Below are 22,573 nucleotides of genomic sequence, written 5' to 3' on the forward strand. Positions count from 1 at the left end.
GAGAAAAAGGACTAAATATTGCCCAGCAAGTCACTGTGGCAATAAAGTAAAATCTAAAAATTATGTTTCTTACTAACACAGCTTGATACTTTCTGTCAGAGACAAGTGGTGCTGTTGTATTTTCTATTGGTATGCCTATTTTCTTATCTGACTCATTAGTAAAGCCAAGTCTTCTTTTGCTTTTGTACAATTCCAGCTTTCTCCATCTTCTGACATCTTTGGCTTAGAAAAATTGATCTTACCTTGTTGTAAAACCTCTTTTGATTATCTGCATAAAAATGAGTGTCAGGATGAAATCTGTCTTTTGGCAAGTATATGTGTTTTGTGTGGTTTGTTTTTAGAATACTTTAAGACCATTACTTTTCTGTTTTCTTTGGGGGAAAAAAAATGTTTTTTTTCCTTCTCCTATCCTTCTATGATAATTTATAGCTCCTATTTATTCAAGTAGTGCCTGATCCTGTACTCCTTACATAGCAAAATATCTACTGACTGTACAAGACTTTAGTCTGAGCGAGGACTGTATTTCTGGTACTCACAGAATTTACAAGCTGTTTGACATTGTCTTGTAAGAATTAAATTACAGTCTTGGCTTTTTTATAAACACAATCAATCTCTTTCAAAATGTAATGGGTCTGGTGTGGGGGAAGGGTTACAAGGTGAATGTGCTTTCACTTCTTGATTAATTGGTGTCATTACTGGTTAACTACCCTGATTAAATATCTATTTAAATATTTCATTTTAGAGCTGGAATATCTTTTATTTTTATTTACCAGTCTAATGCCTGTTTAACTTACTTCACAATACCACAGCTTACATTTGCAGGTTACTTTAAACTGACAGTCTTTAGTCGAATAGTCATTTTTGGAGACTGCATTAAAAATTAATCTCTATTTTAAAACAAGACTGTACGTGCATCATGATACCTAGAGTACTGATTCATCTCATTTCTGTTGAGACACTGTATGGAGGCAACCTATGCATATCCGTACATTCTTTGTACTTCTGAATCCTTTGGAAGGGAATTAATTTTGATAAAGAGTGTCTGTCTCTCCGTAATGATAATTCAGGTAGTTTATGTCCTCAATTAGTCACCTAAATCACTTATCTAGAACTAGGAAGAATGATTCTGGATCTAGAGGTTAATGAAATATAATCCTTATTCTGTGGGATTCAGTGCCAGACTGAGGTACGTAAGTGTTCCGGCAGCATTTCGAAGTATTCATGATTCTTCCACAGATTCCTGTTGTATCAAAGGATATCTATTTATGACCATTGTATAGAGTTTGATCTTAGGTCAGTGCTGAAATTTTAATGATTTACTCTCAGCTGTGGCCAAACACTGTGAGATTTTTTTATTTCTTTCACTTCAAAAACGGCAAAGGTGTTATGTAATTTTAGGGACCACTACTGAATCTCTTTTGAAAAGTAATCACTGGTGCAAAGCAGCCTCTTCTACAGGTATTTAAATACCTGAGCAGCACTTCAAAAGACACAGATTAAGGAGCTCAGAAATAATAGATGCTGGAAATCTCTAAGGGAAAAAAAGTTCTCCTCTATTAAACGACAAGCTGGGAAATAGACAAGCAAGTCTTCAGGATTTTTAAAGACTAGGAATACAGATGGGATTTTGGTGGACATAGACTTACAAAGGTGTGAGATGATGAGGGTCGCTAGGGAGACCAGGTTACAAAAACAAGTGAAGAGCATTAGAGCATACAAATTTGGGCACAACGAACCAACAAAAGGAGAGAATAAAGAAGACTGAAAGTCTGAGGAGGCTCTTGTCCCTTTCATAAAATACATGACTGTTAATGTACTTTCTGGGTCTATTGCAAGCTTAAATAACCCAGTTACGTTAAAGTATATGGTAATTTATGTTGACTTCCAACTGATCATTACAGAAAATGCTTATGATCACTCCAGCCAGAGAGAATAAAGATGCAAAAAAAGTAACAACCCAAAACATCAATTATATGAATATTACAGAAACTACTAATGTCAGCTAAAATAAAATAATTTGTTTATTCATCTTTGAACATGGGGTGACAGGAAGAGTGTGACAGGTTGTGTTTTTCTCCAAAATATCTTCAGGCTATGTTAGTTTTGTTCTTCACAATCTTTTAATTATATGTTTCCATAATGGACAAAAAAGCTAGAATACATGAGATACATTTTACAGTGGAAGAAATATATATTATCATTGCCTATCATCTGATTATGTTTTCATATTGAAACTTGCTTATAAATATAGTAAAACTGAAAGAGGTTAACTTGGTATGTATTTCTAGATAAGACAACATATATTTCAAGTAGATTATGCATTTTCTAATCACCATCCTGACAGTGAGCTACCACATAAACCAAGTGCTGAACAGCGAATATTATCTAAGCAACATGAACATTTTTGAAGTCAGTTCCTTGCTACATACTTTCTGTGGTGAAGCTTGACATAAAGGACAGGGCACACTACAAACACATCGAACAAAAATGACACTAGAAGCTAGTTATGCATGTAAATCATTGTGATTAATTCAGTTTCTGAAATCAATACAAGTACTCCCTCCTGAAACACTGGAGGTCAAGGGAACGGTATTTATTTAAGTAAATTGAAGAAAATTTTTTTCTATCAGGGAAAAACTTCCATTAACTAAATGCAAATTAGAGGGAAGCAATGTCTTCCTTGCTAGGGAAACATCCTGATAACCCATGTGGGTCTTGCAGAAATTTAGCTGTTATACACTTCCTCAGCTGTATATTTTCCTGGTTTATCATTTGCATTTTTATACAGTCTGCTAAAGTGTTACTGTTTTTCCAAATAAAAAGTTCTGTAAATGTCTAAAAGGTTGGTGAGCTGTCTGCCTGTCATCTAGGTGCTGTGTACACTTAGCTATTCTTCACTGATGTTCTTTTCACAACTTACTACTTCTGAAAAAACATATCTATTCTGGCAATATGCTGTGGCCCAAGAATGCACCTAACAGGTGCATACAGGAGTTCTCTTTACCTTGGGAATGTATTGGGTCAGTTTTGTTGGCACATCTTAACCTTATCAAAAGTGTATTTTACCAGTCTTTTAGAATGTGTCTCCTCTGATATTAGAATGTATCAAAACATATATTTCATTGTTTTATTCTTTTTCCTCAATTCCCAAGGAACTGATAAAAAGGTGTGTCATGATCCTTCAGGAATTGGTTCTAGGAACTCTGTGGTTATTTTTTTTTCTATAACCGTGAAATTATTCTCAACATGAACATGCTCTGTTTTATACTTATTTCAAAAAGACTAACTCATCTGTCAAGAAAGAATGAATGTACTTAGACCCATATGAAAATCAATGAAATAAATTGATTTTTTTGAAATATACAATATACTTTAAGTATTAAATACATATTCTTTTTATTAATTTTATCTTCCAAGACTCTGTTTTGTTCTCAGTATCTGTCATATTCCTATACTGTCATATCCATTTATTTTTGTTTTAATTCACACCTCAGAGTTCCTGTCTCAAACAGGGCCAAATGTCATGCTTATTTAATCCCTATATACGTTAAAATTCCATGGCGTTTGATGAGAATTTCAGTTTGACTGTTATTAAATGACTTTGTCCTAGTGGAATGCTTCCTATACTTGAAAACAGAACAAAACAAAACAAAAAAACCTGAAATCAAATAATTTTGGAGTAAAGGGTCTTCATTTATATTTTTCTAATATTACTTTTTCATTTATATTCTCCTAATATTGCTTTGACTGTTGTTTCTAGAAGAGTTCAGTATGATTTACTTGTACTTCTGATCTTAACTTTATATTTGTCTTTAAAAGCCATGCATATAACTTCAAGCTAAAGTAACTTGACCTTCTTTCAAAGAAGTAGTGCTTTAAAATACCTTATTCAGGAGCCCAGGCAAAATCAGAGATTGAGAGTTACTGGGTTACATCAGGCTAAAGTGTACTAAGGTAGGGATTGATATAGGGAATCCATGCTATGGAGAGTAGAAGTAAGAATGTTAGGTGGGAAAGAGAGCTCTTGAATAAATCAATCCCAGTCAAATAAATTTCACATAAACAGATCTCTCTGATAATCAGACATAAAATAACCCACACTGCTGTTGAAATACGTTTTATTATTTGCAACTTGGGAGTCAAAAGCATGAAGAGATTATGCTCTAAAAAATATATTGAAAGATCTTAACATATTTTTTTTTTATCTGAAGAAACATAAAACAACAGAAAGCAATTCCAGAATCTAAACCTCGTTTTCTTTATGTCATTTTTTGCTTTAGTCCCCAGAGCCAGGTCATAGCAGTGGAGAGGGGAAAGTACTAAAATAAAAATTAAGATTGCCTGTTCTATATGTCTGAGGAGTTGGAAGTCAGCTGTGCTACCGAGAATCCCACTACCCCCTCAGGTCTCTGCTGTCAGAGCACATTTGCCCACTACCACAAAAATTAACAGCTAATTTTTAGTTCTTGCCAACATGATCTTCTGCTTTAGTGCTGAGTGAGAAGCTGGGAAACAGGGTGACAAATACCACTGCAAGAGATAACCTTTCAAGAAGAAGGCCTCATTTTTTCAGACTTTTTAAAAGTTTGTTTAACTCAGTAGAACTTCTTTCTTTTCCATGTTCATGATGTGCAATGGTGACAACTGCCTCTTTCCTGTCCAATCAGCTCACATAGTTGTAGCACAGAAGGAGAGAGTAGGGCAATGAAATTGCTTATTAAAGGGTGTATGGGATTAAATAGTCCTCCAGTACCAAGATGGAGAGTCATTCCAATACCTACAGTGAGTTTGTGAAAGGGGTTTTGAGGACAGATAAGCTAAAGGAGATTAAGGTTCCCAAAGCTCTGGAGTTCCCTAGAAGCACATAAATGACAGGATCTATGTTTTCCCATTTTAATGCCATACTTCTACTCTCACATGCCCCAAAATCTGCTGACACAGCTTCTTTCTCCCACTGAGAGTCTCCATACCCTTTACTAGCTCTTCAAAACTTACACTGGTCTCAATACACCCTCATCTTAACCCCACATGTGAGTGATATGAACCCTTTCAGTTCTCCTACTCAGTACTAAACTGCTTACCTTTAACTCATGAAGTTCTTGACTTGCTTTATTAACTTCATCTTGCTAGTATCTCATTGATTGCTCCTACATCCATCCCTATTATCAGCATCTGATGTCCCTGTTTAAAAGACCTAATTTCACTAACGTGATGGAGGAGCTTGTTGAACATGAGTCAACAATGTGCCCTTGCCACAAAGACGGCTAATCGTATCCTGGAATCATAAAATCATAGAATCATAGAATGGTTTGGATTGGAAGGGACCTTTAACATTCATCTAGTCCAATTCCCCTGCAATAAGCAGGGTCATCTTCCCCTAGGTAAGGTTGCTCAGAGCCCCATCCAACCTGATCTTGAATGTTTGCAGGGATGGGGCATCTACCACTTCTCTGTGCAACCTGTTCCAGTGTACCAAGTGCTCAAGAAGGTCAAGTCTTGTCTGACAAACCTAATGGCCTATGATGGAGTGACTATATCAGTGGACAAGGGTAAAGCTACTGATATCTGTCTGGATTTCTGCAATGTCTTCGACACGGACCCCCACAACATCCCTTTCTCTCAGTTGGGGAGGCATGGATTTGATGGATGGACTGCTTGGTGAATGATGAATTGGATGGGTGATCACATCCAGACGGTAGTGGTCAATGCATCAATGTCCTGATGGACATGAGTGGTGTACCTCAGGGGTCTGTACCGGGACCAGTGTGGTTTAACATCTTCATCAGTGACATAGACAGTGGGATCGAGCGTACCCTCAACAAATTTGCAGATGACACTGAGTGTTGCGGTCAATATGCCTGAGGGACGGGATGACATTCAGATGGACCCAGACAAGTTCGAGAAGTGGGCCTATGCAAACCTTGTGAACTTCAACAAGGCCAAGTGCAGAGTCCTGCACCTGGGTTGAGGCAACCCCTGATATCAGTACAGGCTGGGGGATGAAGGGATTGAGAGCAGCCCTGCTAAGAAGGACTTGGGGGTACTGGTGGATGAAAAGCTGGACATGAGCTGACAACGTGCACTTGCAGCCCAGAAAGTCAACCATATCTTGGGCTGCATCAAGAGAAGCGTGGCCAGCAGGGTGAGGGAGGAGATTCTGCCCCTTTACTCCACTCTGCTGTGACCCCACCTGGAGTCCTACGTCCCGCTCTGGAGCCTTCAGCACAGGAAAGACAAGGACCTGTTGGAGTGGGTCCAGAGGAGGGTCACAAAAATGATCTGAGGTCTGGAACACCTCTGCTATGAGGAAAAGCTGAGAGAGTTGGTGCTGTTCAGTCTGGAGAATAGAAGGCTCTGGGCAGATATGACTGTAGCCTTTCAGGATTAGAAGAAAGATGGTGAGAAACTTTTTAACAGGGCCTGTAGCAACGGGACAAGGGGTGGTGATTTTAAACTAAAAGAGGGTAGAACAGGTGTTAGAGCAGGTTGCGCAGGGAGGTAGTAGATGCCCCATCCCTGAAAACATTCAAGTTCAGATTGGAAGGGGCTCTGAGAAACCTGATCTCTTTGAAAATGTCCCTGCTTATTGCAGAGGAGTTGTTCCAGATGAACTTTAAAGGTCCCTTCCAACCCAAACCATTCTATGATTCTATGATTCTCAGAAAGCATCTGAAGAAAATTCACAAACAAATGAAAAATTATGAAGTTCCAGAATTCCATTATATGCTCATACTCCAATAGAAACAAACAAACAAACGAACAACCTACCCCCCCAAAAAAGCCCCAGTCTTTTAATGTAAAGCATTAAATACACTTTTCCTACAGAATTCACATTGCAGCTACATTCTGAATGCTGATATGTATAATTTAATTTCAGCACATACTTGTTCACGCATTATTTCAGAAAGTTCTTTCACCAATTCTCTATAGTGGGCCTTCATTTCTTCATGATATTACAACTGACTTTCCTTTATAAGTCATTCATGTACATCCACAGCATACCCGCAAGCTTCAACAAATTTCCTGATTTAGATAGAATAATAAAAATCTAAATCAGGTATACAAAATTCAAAAGATTAATTTAATAAGCCAGTTTAAAGTATGTTCTTTATGCAGTCAGAACACAATAAAATATTAAAAGTATGAAAAAAATTCTTATGATTCTATGATTCTATTTTAAAAAAAGCCCATCTGAACATGATCCTGGGCCCTGCTTGAGCAGAAAGGTTGGATCACATGACCTCCAGAGGTCCCTTCCAACCTCAGCCATTCTGTGACTCTGATTCTGTGAGCTTCATTTCTGCCAGTCTGGCTCTCCAGTTCACATTTGTTTATTCAGGGAATACAAATAAATATCAGAGCTTGTAATTCAGACTTCACACTGACACTAAAGTTTTGTCACGGGCACTCCACACACTTTAACCTGCTGATAATAATATTTTATTTTCTGCTTCTATCTTGTTCTTTCTGCAATAAATTGACATGATCATGACTGGGCAAGATTTTTATATTAAACAAAACAATGATGCAATTCTACATGAAGGCACCGCATTGGATATACATGACCAATGTAGTCATTTAGCGTTCGCTTCTTCAGATTATAAATATCTATGCAACACAGTGTAAAGTATGACCAGAAGTGGAAGTTATTTGGTTCATCCTAAAGTAGACACCTAGATTTTGTGAGCTCAACACGGTTGAGGCTGCATTCAATTTCCTGGGTAAGTTTCCATTTACTGTAAAGGAAGATTAGACTTCTAGTTCACATGAAACCCCTGTACATATATACTCAAACAGGATTGTTGAGAATATGGGACTGAATTACCCCTGTAGGCTTTATAGGAAATGGGAAGATAAAAAAACACCCACCTGTTTTATCCTAAACAGAGTGTCTGGAATATGTCAGGAAAATGCAACTCAAAAATGCATTCTGCATTCTGTGTAGGGAACTAGCCCAGGTACAAACATCCTCTCTGAAAATATACAAAGACCAATGGGCATTGTTTAATACTTAAATTACAGTCATGTAACCAGTAATCTGCAATGAAGCACATACTGTACAAAATATATTTGCTGATGTTTGAAGCACTCTATTATTACTAGACAAAGAAAAAACAAGCAAGCAAACAAAACACCAGCAGTTTGTGATAACTATTCAATTTCTGAAATAAAAACACCTCAGGATAAATATTTAAAACACAAATAATTTTTCAAGCTGTTTTTCAGAGGATACAATGTGTCAAACGCTGTTAAGAATTAAAGAAAGTAAAATCTGAAAGTAATTTACATGTGTTATTGTTACTATATGCTAACAACAGGGACATTGTCTTCTTTCACAGTAATTTGTTTGATGTAATTTGCTTTTAAAGAGTCTCATCTAACATGAGTACTCATCATTATAAGGCTATTTGTTATACCCAAGGTCAAACACAGAAACAGGTCTTTGCAAGATTTTTCTTAGTGTCTGAAAATCTCTCCCTCTTCTATCTGTCAAATAAATGTCTATATTAATCTTTATACCAGCCAAATCATCTTCACCTTTTCTATACATATGTTTCTTCATGTGTTCTTTCCGGCTATTTTCTCCCTTCCCTCATGGTCTCCCTCAGGTCAGTGCTGTAAATGCTTCAAGATCCTCCACTTTTCACTTACGTGATTTCCTTTTTCTTGTGATTTTGGTGACTGACATCTGATACATGCTGTGTAACCTGGAAATCGGTGCCCATTTATTCCTACCTTAAATATGTCCCAATTCTCACCAAGGAATTGATGTTAGATGTGGAAATAAAGTCAGGAAAGTTAAGAGGAAAAGATGTAGAGAAATGAAAATTACCACTGCTAACACAGATATAAAACTTGAAAAGTGCAATGCACTAAAATTTAGTTTTCTCAAAAACTGAATTATATCTTACTGACTCTTCAGAAATAACTGACATTTGAAACCAAAATCAGTTTGAATACAATTGTTTTAGAATCTGGTGTATTATCATATATACGAAGAAGAGCAAATACTCAAGAAGTTGGGAAAAACAATCCAGGCAATCTCACTAGGCTGTCCTCTGTAAGACTTAGATTACATTAGAAAGAAAAGAATAATCAAAGATCTGGAAAAAAAATAAAATAAGGTTTTGGTTTACAGATATAAATAATGCCAGAGTAATCTAATGTTTTTCTTTTTTATATGAACAGACCCTCCAGAGCAAGAAAGTACAGCAAACTTTATCAGCTGTATTTCAGCAATACGCTTTATTGGTGTCACAGAAGATTTCATATCTCAAGGTTGGAAAAATGGGATTTCACTCAAGTATTATAAAAGTGGTGAAGGGTTGAGAAAATGAGTGATAGCAACTGGTCCATCAGGAGAAATATGGAGCTGGAAAGTGAACAGTGGTGTTTCTTAGCGTTACCCTTGAGACTAATATTACTTAATATTTTCAGTAAGAATTTAAACATGAGATACAGGAAAACTCTGAAGAAATTCACTGTTGACTAAGTTGGAAGCACCATTCATGTATAAGAAAAGAGGAATATCACTGTCCTTGAGGACTGGAGCAGTGACAATGTCATGAAACCTAATGATATTGAACACAAAACTAAGACATCTACAAGGAAGATGTTCTGCTATAAGATGGGACTTTGTCAGTCAAAGATTTGTTATGATGATTAATCTGAAGCATATGAGCAAGGTGGTGCATCTGATGAAAAGCAAAGTGCAGTCTTAAAGTTATTAGCTGAAGGGTTTGTATTAAAAACGTCAATACTGTGACACAAGGCATTGTATTCATAAGACATTATCTAGAGTCCTGTGTGCACTTCTGGTCATTCACATTCAAAAAAGGTTAATTTAAGAAGGAACAGAAGCAAAAACGGCTCTTGACACAATCAGGAGAATGAAGAATATTTTATTTTATAAAAGGAGAGTAACAGAATTTAATTTACTTAGCCTACCAAAAATTAAGTTTAGGAGAAGAGGTACAATTACGTTACAATGACATCAGGGGAGTAAACATTGAAGAGAGAGGAAGATGTTAAGCTAAAGAATGGAGTTGAAAGAGAACAAGCATTTGTCATTGGTCATGAATAAATTTAGTCTGGAATTTTAGGAAATGGTTTGTTAGTGATGTGTAAGCAAAATTCCAGTATATCTTTGCAATAGAAGGAGTAGCAACTGGAAAACTAATTCATTGTCACGTAATGCCTGAAAAAATTTTGATGGATGTACCTGTAACATAACGGGACTGAATTCAGCAGTCCGTGAGATCATTGAAAATTCTATGATCATGATAAGCATATAGAAAAATGACCCCCCTTTCTGTTAAATTTTATATGATGTTTCCTTAGAAATGTAGCAAAATAAATATTGATGTTAATAGTACCACAATGATTTCATCACAGTTCAGATACTGGAAGATAAAACCTTTGCTGAGTGTAATGTTGTGTTATGAACCAAATAATGACCATTTTAATCTTTTATAAAAGCTCCTTTCATTTCTTATTCTAAGAAGACAATAAACGTAAAAATTTATTTTATAGTATTCCGGTATGTCTGCAGTTCTTGCCTTGCCAGTATTTAAACTAACATGGATTATGATAATATGTTCTTAATACATACTGTTTACAGGAATTAAACTTTTTAGAGTGAAGGGTTAATTTTTAAAAGAGTAAGGTTATTGTCATGAGCTGTGTAAACTGATATTCTTAGATAAACTGACAAGGTTGTTCTTTGGAGTTTACATCAAAAAACTACATTGTTAGTAAAATGTGAATGAAAACTAATCACGTGTATATTATACTGTGGAAAAATAATCTGGTATTCACTACTCTGTAGGCTGAGCAAATTGGGGAGGATAAATGAATGTGTTAAATAAGATAGCACTTTGTAGAAAAGGATATATTCACCAATTCAGAACAAACCCGTACTAGTATTAAACCTGTTTAAAGTCCAATTATTCTGGAAAGATATTTATCTAACTACTTTTTTTCATTAACAAAAATGAATATTCCTAAGCAATTTTTGCTCCTTCTTTTCTTCCTTACTTAAAAGGGTAGCCTTGTTTTGTATGAAAAGAAAAGGAGAGGGTCAGTTATTTGCTTTTGTCAAAACAAAATTGTTTGCTTCTGGTGATGAAGGGCTTACTTAAAAACATACCAAACTCAGTAGATCCATATTGCTTGACATTTATGCCAGCTGGTTCATCCTGCGTAACTTTTGACACTTGAGTAACTACCTATTATAGTTCAGTCTCTTTCTGTGCTATCCTTATTTGACAAAAAGATAACTAAGCTTGCTTAAAGTTGGAATACCTTACTTATTCTTGCCTTTGACAAATGAGTGGCAAAAAGATGAATGGGAAAAACTCAGACTTCAGGTGCTGAGTCAGCAGAATACCTAAGTACATCCCTAAATAGTTTACGAAATAAGGCCCAGATACCTGAAGTTTTTTAGAACCCTAAATGCCCTTGAAATCCTTGGGAATTGCACAGTCACCTTCCTTTCTGGAGTTCTGCCTTCTGACAGATCTTGCGAAGAGGTAAAATACTTTGATATGGAGCAGAAGTGCCTTAGAGTTATGTGGTTCCTAATATACTTTTTGGAATATAATTTAAAATAAAAAATGCAAGGTTTGGTAAGCCTACCTAGAAATCTCCATCCAAGACACCAGGAATCTGTTACCCTATCACAATTTAAGAAACTCATTTCATAATTTACTTGGCACTGACACCCTGAAAGCATAACACAAGTAGGAATACCATTTATAAAATCACTTTAGAGGTATGTGCTCACGGCATGTATAGGAAAGGTGATAGCTGGAAGCAGCTGGCTTTTATCAGATGCAATATCAGTTTTAATTACATCTGAGAAGTAGTTAGATTATTTACTAGTTTCTAAGAACTGGTGAGTCACAGGAAAAAACCTCAAAGTGTTAATTAAATATGATGCTAAACTAACCCAGCTTCCAAGTGTTGAGAACAGGCAGAATTGTATAGTAAATGTACAGAAAGACTGAAAATACAATTCAGACTTTCTATAAAACAACATCTTGAAAGCTGATCAAACAGTAAATGAAGTATATCTAAATACTGATGTACTGTACTATGGACATATTTTTCATGGGACCAATTATACTCAAATTTGCCTTAAAGAGTGAGAACTATTTGCTTTGTAGTTTTCCCACTTGTTACTCCCACTGGAGTATTTCAGTATCTGCATAAGCCCAGAATGAGGTAAAAAAAGTGACACTGGACACTGATGGACGCTTTCTGTTTATATTATTAAGTCTTGGGAGTCCAACGTACTGACTGCTCTACACCACTGAAAATACACTACTTAAGGGCTTGTCATAAAAATTTGGTTATTCCTGTGGCAATGCCCAGAAAAAGCCAGATGGGCCTGAATTTCCAGTTTCTATCCTAATGTACATGCTTCCCCTGCTTAGGTTGCGGTCAGATTACTGCTGACTTGTTTTGATAATACGATTTAATAACATCTTTTGATTACTACTGTTCCTGAAAGAACAGTTACCAAATGTGGGATTCTTACTGATCTACTGCGCTGCAAATAAAATGCATTTATTTGAATTGCCTTGGTAGTGCTCTGGTCGTCCCTTAGACTTACTCTAAACTACAAATACAATAACATTCTATAAATTTTTGTCAAGAATTACTGACAAATTCATGGGAGTTCCTGATCAAATTAGAGGTATAAGCCATATCTCTTTGGATGACTTGCGTCTGTGCATCTTGCATCTTAACACAGTGAAGCGTCCATGGTCTTAGCTGCTCACCACAGAAAGCATTTTTTCAATATTGCCTGATGGACTCAAGTCATGAAACATAAAGTGTTTCTTATTCTCACAGAAAGATAACGAAATCTAGAAATTAGGTGTTGCTCTGAAAGTGCACTCTTTAAAGAGTTTCTGGTTTATATTTTTGTTGAAATAGATGTGAACTATGAAGTTATCTACATTATATGATAGATGCAGTTTGGAGGATCATCTTTCTTAAACCTGTTTTGTGAAGCAGTAGAATCTTTTGGACAGAATAAAAAGAGTGTTAGTTCTCAATTTAGAAACAGAAGAAATGTTTAAAGCATTGTACATAACATAAAAAAGTTGAAATAACTAAAACTATCTTGAATTTTTTCTCTAAAATAAAATGCTTATGTGATACCAAGGACTACAGTTGAAAAACTGTATTTCTATTCAGTACCAAGATACATACTGCTCTGCAAAACAGCAATGAAGTGGAAAAACATGAGGGTGTTACTGTCAGATCAGACATATCTATTTTCACAGGTAGGCATAGAATTAATCTGTCCTAATTCATGTATCCAAAGGTTGGATGTCAAAATCTGAGTCATCAAAAATGTCTTTATTTACCTAGTAGAAAGATACAGCCATTTCCAGAATAAATTTCTTTCCCAGATGGGTCAGATGAACAATCTACTGCAGATTCTTCTCCATTGACTGTAAAATGGGACACCGTTATGTTGTTCAGACTTAAACATCTAATTACTGCATATCTAATAATTGGCAAATTCCTAATAGATGTAAATGTAATTCTTCCATTAAAAAGTGCACAAACTATAAATAAGGAAGAAACTAACAAAAGACTGTACAGTGAGAGTGACTTCTTACTTTTTTTTTCCTTAATAAACACCTTGTCTCAACAGTCTGGTAACAGATCCTTTTATTAAATGCAACCACAAGAAAACAGGCATGAAAGACTTTGGAAAGTGAGGACACTGGCGGCTATACCAAAGGGTCTATATATTAAAATGTTCTCTCTTCTTCCTATTAGAAGTCATATTGTGCTACACACACTCCAGATAGTCAACTATGTTGCATTAATCTCGCACAGCAATACTGAAAGCGTTTTCACTTGGACTTCAGCCTCTAAGGAAAGATGAAAACATCTGACCTTGGGTTCCTTTATACTAAAGAAAATGTTTTGTGTTTCAAGTTGTGGAAACTCTTGATGAGCTGTAAATAAGGTTACATAATTATCACTTCATGCTGTACAGTGTTGCTTGAAAAGACAACTAAAAAGGGAGCCTGTAAGGAAATTTATAAGGATAGTCTTAACAGGAGGACATTTAGCTAGGACTTACGGTCTTCAGTTCAGTTCCAGGGTCTGATGTAGCCTTAACTGTGTGGTCTTCGGCCACATCTGTAGAAATGGAGGTGATACTTTCTTGTCTTCCTGGGATTTTGTAATAATAGATGAACTACTGTTTGTAAAACATGGAAATACTTCATTGATGATGGTCATGCAAAGTACTAAGCAGAATATCAGTTTGTTAGAAAATGATTCATCTCTAATCAGAATTAATATCCATGTGATACCCAGAAAGTAAAAAATTGAAAACTTTTTGTGTATGGTCTAAAGAATATACAGAACATAGATGGAGTTAATTTGGTTTTATATAGTTATCACAGAGTCTATAGCTATTACAGTCTTTTATTATATCTACTGCAGAGAAAAACAACTGCCTTTGTTTTGAATGACAATGATGTTAACAATCAAACTGCTTAACTGACCTAACTATTTTAGCACAGGAATAGAAACCTGGTATTTCTTTATAGAGCTGAAAACAAAGGATTGTAATGAGAATTAAAATGTTACTTCACATTATACCTGTTATACAGAAAATTTTAGGGAGGTACTTGCTTAAGCTTATTGCTACAAAAGGCCTTTGAAAATATTACCCCCTGGGATAATTAACCCATGTTTCCATAAACGCAATAATACTAAACTTCTCACAAAGAAAATACAGATAATTTTCTTTTCTATGACCATCAGAAATAGCGAAGCCTATTTCCCACAATTCTGCATCTTGTGGCTGCTTGCAGTTTCTGACTGAAGTTTCTGTTGTTGGCTGAACTGTTTCTAAGGTGTCTAGATGACATCTGGTCCAGCAGCCAGGAGGGCCTCCAAAGTTTCAGACCTGGGTTCCTCATTTGCCTTTGTCATGGCTATGTCCTTTCTTTACTCTGTAATCCATACAGATGAAATCTTGTTATGCATCGGAAAGACCTTACATCATGAATTACCTGCGAATCAGAATCCCAGGAGTATGTGCCAGGGTGCATCGAAGGTCAACTGAGATATATCCTAAAGTGTGAACTCGCAAATGAAGTATTTATGCACACATCAGCTTCTCTATCAGACAGGGCAGGTATAGGCTCCTCCTCTTCTCTCCATTTGCTGTTTTCACAAAACACATAAACAATACCTTTTTAAAAACTTTTTCAACATTTTTTTTTGTTAAAGCTAGGTTCGGATTAAAAATTTACTGTGGACAACACAGCTAAAAGCGTTGCGCACACACACACACACATAGAACACAACTGTATGAACCTAGTTTCTGTATGACACCAGTCTGCAAAGCTGGATGGTGAATGAAAAAAACAGAATATGTCTCACTGTGATCTAATACTTACCTTCCTGTTTCTGCTAAACCTAACACTTGTTGGTGGAAAACTCCACATACAGGTCTAAAAATCTTCTGTAACCAAAAAACTCTATGTTACTCCATCCAGAAAACTGTTCATACAACTGAGCAACACAAAGAAATGGAGTTCAAAGGAACATGCAAATTCAAGTACCTTACTGTACAAAAAAAGTATGGGTATATAGTTATCCGTGGCAGAGGAAGTTCCTGCAGAAAGTGTTGCGTCTAGAGAAAGATTTTAATTACACTTATTTAAAAAAATAAACTCAAATAAACATCTTCTTTGAAATGGTTCATATGAAATTCTTCACTATCTCATTGATGGATAAAATTGATTTTAGGCTTTGTAACACAAAAACTACCAAAGAAACACTTGGTTATGTTTAAATTACAGATACTTATGATATTGACTATAGTAGTCGAGTGCATAGTGTGGATATTGACTCGATTTCACCATTTATTACTTAGGTACAGGTATTTCTCTTTAAAAGGACAGCTGTGATTTCTAAACCAAATACTCAGAAAAATAGGAGAAAGAAAAGTGCTAGAGTAATGCAATTCTATGCGAGATGAACAGAGTGTTTACAAACAGATGTTGATGTTGTTGAAACTATACCAGTCTCATATGTTTGTCATAGAGGCCTACCAATGAGACAAGAATTTCCTGCTGGTTCATGTTTTGCTAGGAGCAGTATTCCTTGTGTCAATACAAGACTTTCATTTGCTTATTTATTTGACAAGAATGATATGAAGATAGACAAATGGAATGATACCAAATAAAAAGTGAGCCTTCCTCACAATTGTACTCCAGCTATAGAAATTTTTCCTGATAAAATCTTGTAAATGCTTGTGGGCAAAAGAAGATTAGGAGTAAGCTCTCTGAGAAGAAGTACATCTGGAGTTCCACATATGAATTCTGCTGGTTTTGCTCTGGTCCTAATACTTAACTGTCTCTCTGGTAAATGCAATTAGGTTTTATTACCATCAAAAGGAGAATTTGACAGGAGTATTTGAGCCTATAACCAGGATTTGGTCCTTATAATTTAAATTAGAATATGAAGTAAAAGAATAACACAAGAGTTTGAAAGTGAGAAGTGAAAAGTGTTCTTCATTCTCCTAATCTAACAAACATTGCCAAATTCTAATTAATTTTAGTGGAAAACGAGGTAGTGAAATGTTTGGCACATTAAACATTGTGCTGAAGTGCTTTAACACTGTTTTCAATGTTAGTGTTGCTTGTTCTGCTTAGAGGAGCAAGAGTTAAAGTCCATGGCATGAAAGCTATTTTGTTTCTCCTCAGAGAACCTTTAAAGTCCTTTTCCACAAATGAAGAAAGTGAAAATGGAAAGGAAATGTCACAATTCCCATGAAAATAAGGACAAGGTTTCTTTATCTGGACTGCGGAACGCATTGTCACAGCCCAGTTCTCACCAAATTTTTGTGGAATTAACCTTGAGAAGAAGATAGGAAATGTGTTTGTGTAGGTCGTGATGTATTAATTTCTCTCAAAGGGCAATACAAAAGCTGAGTTAGGGAAAGCATGGTAAATTGAAATCCTGACCGATTTGATAGAAAGTCCCTGTGAAGATACTGGTTTTTGCCAAGAGCAGTAAGAATGTGCCAAGGCCATATATTTTAGAGGAAGCTTCTCCGCCTAGAATCATAATCTGTGACTGTCCAGCTTCTTTTGCACTGTTTTCTTCATGAATTCATACAACCTGTGTGGTACTAAGACCAAGTATAATTAAGTTTCAATAAATTCCAATGCAGTTGATGGGATCTGATTTTTTTGGGCCTTGTTAGTGGCTCCCCCAAGAAAAGCTATAAATGTTTCTAGATTTTTTAACAGTTCTGTTGGTGATACTCATGTCTGCAAACAAATTCCTCTTACCCTTTCCATAATATTCCCCTCAATATTTTTGTTTAGACTCACCTATTGATAGTGAATTGAAAGCAAGTGGAAGCTTTTTTAAAGACTGATCTTAGAAAGCTACAATTTGGATCAAATTTGCAATCACAAATATGTATGTTAAAGTCCTGTACATACCCCATCTAGAAACACTGCCACTCTGCATCACCTTTGCAGGCAAATCAAGTATTATTACCACCTAATGATCCATAAGTGTTCTTAGAAAGGTCATAGACCATACCTCAATGCAGAATCTGAACCAGGCATAAAGCTTTCATTTAGGGTGCAAGAATCTGGGATTAGACTCAGTGCGAGCCTGTACAGATGTTATCTAAATTTGAAAACAAACTCATGACTTTTTTGCTTTGCTTCAGAATCTAGGGAGAGTTTAACCTGCCAGATTAAGATGTTCCAATTTAGGTGTCTACATGTAAACCAGGTGCAGAAATCAATTGAGATCTACAGCTTGATGCACTAGCCTTGATTTAGGCATCTAGTTCCGTTTGAGAAATCCTAAGGTAACCTCTTAGACCGAGGGTAACCTCCAGTCCTCAACTTAAAAAGGCTGATTCCCCCATAGGTCTTCAACAAGCCTGGCAGCCTTATGTGGATGTCTGAAAATGCACAGAGCTTTTAGATATCACTGCATTTAGGCAACAGCCATTGATATAGAACAGGAATATGATATCTGGGCAACTTGTCGACAACTAGGTTTGGGGTCTGAATCAGCAGGTTTACCGCTCACATGCCTTGCATGCTGCATATGCTGAGAATGCCTAATGAAGTCGGCAGGATCAGGCTCCACAAAATGTTGCAGTTCCCACTTTTTTTCTCTAAAGGTGGCCAGGTGATGTGATGGTGCTCCTCTTTTAGATAGTACCCTAGTGGTCAGAGTAGTAAGAAAATGAAGAGGAGATCTTCCTGCTTCAGCACTGTCTTCAGTATGTAGAAACTTGCGTCTCCTAGTTCTTACCTGTATGCCCTGAGCTCCAATTGATTATGGGGTATGCCTCATCCATCTTTAAGATATAACGTAGAATGAAACATTGACTTGCCAAAGAGATTTAATATTGCAGTTACAGAGCTCATTTGGCATCTATTTCAGATATAGCAATTTATATTGCTAATAATGAATGGGTAAAACACCCTTTCTACCTTTCATTTTGAAAGAAAATACCCACAGCTACAGGAAACTGTGTTACTGATGAGTATTCGGCATTCTTAAGAGAAGGAGGCAGAATAACATGTAAAGTGATATTAATTGACCAAATTTATAGTTTCGGAATCCACATCAAGGTCAGCTACCTGAAGTTCTCTTTGCAGTCAAAGGAAGAAATAGGTTCGTCTAAGGCATTATTAATCTCCTGATAAAATAGGTATTTACAAATAGATGATGACAGATAAGTCATCCCCACAATGAGATCCAGTCCACCTAATTTTAGAAATCTGTTAGGAAAATAAAACCTTCCTCTGGAAGCTTTAACGGGAAGCCATTAAGCTGATCATGCAAGGAATGTAAAAACTGGCTGTAATAACTGTTTTCATGAGGTCCCTAAAATGAAGACACAAGTTAGGCAGTATTCTACTCTCTATTGCTGCATCTTAATGGAACCCATTTAGATGGGAAATAAATATTGAGACTTTTAAATTGCGACAGCTCAGGGCATGTTCAGAAGCATGACTCAAAGTTTCTTAGGAAATTCAGTGAAATGGGCAGGTATTTAGTAAATAGAGTTTTTTGTGTGAGAAATGTTTTGGATACAGTTTTGGACTTTAGTTTTGGACTCAATTCTCTCTAAGGCTTTTATTAGCTAGCGCCTTACTCTCTCAATACACTACAGAGGGAATTAACTGCCTAATGCAGGATTCTAGAGTCTGTCCCAGTGGCTGACTGTCTAAAATATGAAATGTTCGTTTTAGGTATCGATGTCCTAGACTGGCTGTATATCCATTATCAAGAGACTGATATGAAAAGTCTCAGCCACTGACGAAAAAATGAGACCAATACATACAAGTGAAAAGAGGAGACTCATATAAGATACAGCTTATAATATACATATAGTACAACTATAATTTTTGTTATCACAGTACATATGCTGTTTTGTCCTCTGAAAATATGAATAAAGGTGTGAGTTTCTTCCTCTGGCAGTAATTCATGGGCTTGATGATAGAAAAGTGACAGTTTACATACAAGGTACTTTTGGACAGTTTCTTGAAAGGCTCTGTTTCTTGTAAGGTACCAAGGCTTGCAATAAATTACAGTTGCCATGCCAGTCTGTTTCTATGATCATGTGCCTTTTATATAAACTTGTACAATAAGATGAACCCTACATAATAACAGTGCCTATTGTATTTTAATAGCCATTATGAACTGGAGCTACAGTGTAGAGCTTGACTACTTCTGTAATATAATGTACCATATGGAGCAGCTGATAATCAATCAATATTTACACTGCTATGTATTTTTCCACCTCTCACTCACTTGTAGATTGCATCATTATATTCTGCAGATAGTGTGTCACTTTCCAAAATTTTCACCACTGCCTTACAGAAGTGAGGAAATAGTTAATCTCTCCAACTCACAAGTGTATTAAAATAATAAACAGGAATCCATTTGGTTTTGGATAATATTTGCAATTTTTTTCTCAAAGGAATTTTGCAGAGAGGAGGCTCTTAGTAGTAGCTGTTCGCTTCTCGAAAGGGTCCTAGACATTAGATCTGCACATTTTTCTCTTAATTCTCAGTATGGAGCACTGACCTGATAATTAATTTTCCTAGTTTTTGGCCAGTAATTCTTTGTGTACCCTTGAGGATATATCCTTTGTGGTGGCAAGAATGAAAATTATAAGCTTCCAGAACATCCATACCTAAACATCTGTCCAAGTAACACAGGAAATTATCCATCTCCTCTTGTTTCTAGTAGTTCTGGGTAAATTCCTGAGATGAATTTTCCCTCTAACACCTGGAGTGCAGTTGTAACATTAGATATGGCTCTGTTCCAACAGTACAACTACATCATCTTAGAGAATTTCATGCAGCTAAATGTAACTGCCTCTGATAATAAAAAATGCCTCCACATTTTTATTGGAATCATGTGTGTACACAACATTCAATTCTGTTGATGTTCAGATTAACTATACCATTATTTAGAGCCTTGGAAATGTTTCCTTTCACACTGTGTAACAACCTTTTGGTTGATTTGGCCCCAATGGAAGATTTAGCCCAAAGTGTATACTTGGAAAAGATAACATCTGAGCCTGTAAAAACCTTGCAGAAGAACTTTCAGAAAAGGCAGTTAAATAATGTAGAACATTTGTGACTGTGTAAACTCTGTGAGGCTTTCCTGATAGAATCAGGACCTTTGTGACATAACATTAATGGCAATATACAGTCTTTAACCAGCAGTTTCAGAAAAGACTCAGAGTATGAGTCTCAATAAAGAAGACGTAATTCAAAGGAACATTCATCCAAACAATTCGAGTGTTAAGAAGACTGTTTAGTTAGAGAAATAAGGAAGAACTTAAATATCAGTGTAGGAAGGCAGATTATTATTCCTCTTCTGAAAAATGATGGCGTACCAAGAATATCAGATCGTCCTGACAAACCAACACACGAGTGGGTGTCTAACTAATTAAGAAGCTGATTGATGCCTTTTAAAATATGGAGAAGACTTGAAAATGTACTAGCTTTTTAAACTTATTTCACATAATTACAGAACATATGGAATTAAAATTCATATTAAGAAGTGAAATAGGTGACTGTGTCTCATGGGATTTCCACTGGTCCTTGATGCTAAGAGGAATATATCACAAAGAACTTTGACCCCATTATTTAACATGACATTCATATAAAAAGTGGCTTTTTAAAGTAGTAGTTCAGTCTAGTAGTTACCTTAATTTAGCTTTCAACATAACGGATTCCAAGATGGTAGTGCCTATTACCCAAGATCTAAATCTTGCAACATTTTACACACATGATTAGCTTCAGGCTTATTACTACTCACGTTGCATATAAATACACATATGTGTGTATGTATGTCAGATCAAGACCTGAATCAGTACAGTGGGTCAGATTCCGAGTTACGATTTGGCACACAGTATATTTGCATATAACATATACAATAATTGTATTTCTGTTCGTAAATACATGTCCTTAGCTAGAATTTTCACAGGGCTATCTGGCATCTCTTTCACAGAATCGCAGAATCACAGAATGGTAGCAGTTGGAAGGGACCTCTAGAGATAATCTAGTCCAACCCCCTCTGCTAAACTAGGTTCATCTACAGCAGGTTGCACAGGACTCTGTCCAGGCGTGGTTTGAATATCTTCAGATTTCCCTCCTTTGCTGTTTGATTCAGCCCTGTTTATAAGAAATACAAGACTTAGACGGGCCTATAAAATAGGAGTTTCTAAAATGCGGATCCAAGTCTTCAAGAAAGTGTCCAAATTAGGGTGTAACAGATGAGATTCAGCTGTTTGACTGTAAGTCTGTAGTACCATTTTTAGTGCCTTAGGATGTGGGTATTACTTCTGTAGCTTCTATGTCATGTGTGCTACCTGTGGCTATCTCAGACACCATATATCACTTCAAAGTGTATTAGGTACCTGTGATCAGGTGGCTGAACTGAGCTCATTACATGTAGGCACCTACACTGTGGACATATATATTAAAGCAAGGGAAATCCCACCCATACTTATAGCCAACTTAGAAGACGGGTAATGAGGAACAGTCACCTCAAACTGGTTGTGGGTGATCTTAAGCAAGAGCCACTCATGTTACGTAGGCTTGTCTTACTTAGGTGTTTACATGGTATATATTGTTAATGTCCAGATGGTACACAAAGTAAGATTCAGTGCAAGAACATCTTACTCCTGAAACAGCAAAACAAAACCGTGGGTCAATCTAATGGCTTGCTGCTGGCAACAGCAAGGGTTCTTGTTCCTGCTCTCTCTTTCCTTGTTCTTCTGTCTTTCTACTTCCCCTACTGGCAGTGCAGTTTCACCTCCTCCTCCATGCCGAGTACAACCAGACGCTGCCAGGATTTGATCAAAATTACTAATTCAGCTGAAAACAATCCAGTTTTGACTTTGAAGTTTACTTATCCATTGATTTAGTGTGTTGAACAAATTTGCAGAGTCCAAAAATAGTCAGATAGAGCAGCTTAGGGGGAGAAAAAGAAAGGCAAAGCAAAGGCAAGGCAAGGAAAGGAA

General features: G+C 36.3%; 1 protein-coding gene across 10 annotated transcripts in view; it reads left to right on the top strand.

Annotated features, from left to right (window-relative positions):
* Window positions 1–22,573, top strand: part of GPC5 (glypican 5) — an 846,827-nt gene that overhangs the window by 563,230 nt on the left and 261,024 nt on the right. The window contains exon 8 of one of the 10 annotated variants that reach the window (XM_075423625.1): window positions 9,190–9,534. The exons of 8 other annotated variants lie outside the window; for them this stretch is intronic. In XM_075423625.1, the coding sequence (XP_075279740.1) occupies window positions 9,190–9,338 (149 nt within the window). In that variant the 3' untranslated portion in view covers window positions 9,339–9,534. Of the gene's footprint in view, window positions 1–9,189; window positions 9,535–22,573 lie in introns of those variants that run through there. One more of the 10 variants, XM_075423679.1, reaches the window with a different exon arrangement.

This window comes from Opisthocomus hoazin, chromosome 1, assembly GCF_030867145.1.
Source record: "Opisthocomus hoazin isolate bOpiHoa1 chromosome 1, bOpiHoa1.hap1, whole genome shotgun sequence".
Classification (NCBI taxonomy): domain Eukaryota; kingdom Metazoa; phylum Chordata; class Aves; order Opisthocomiformes; family Opisthocomidae; genus Opisthocomus; species Opisthocomus hoazin.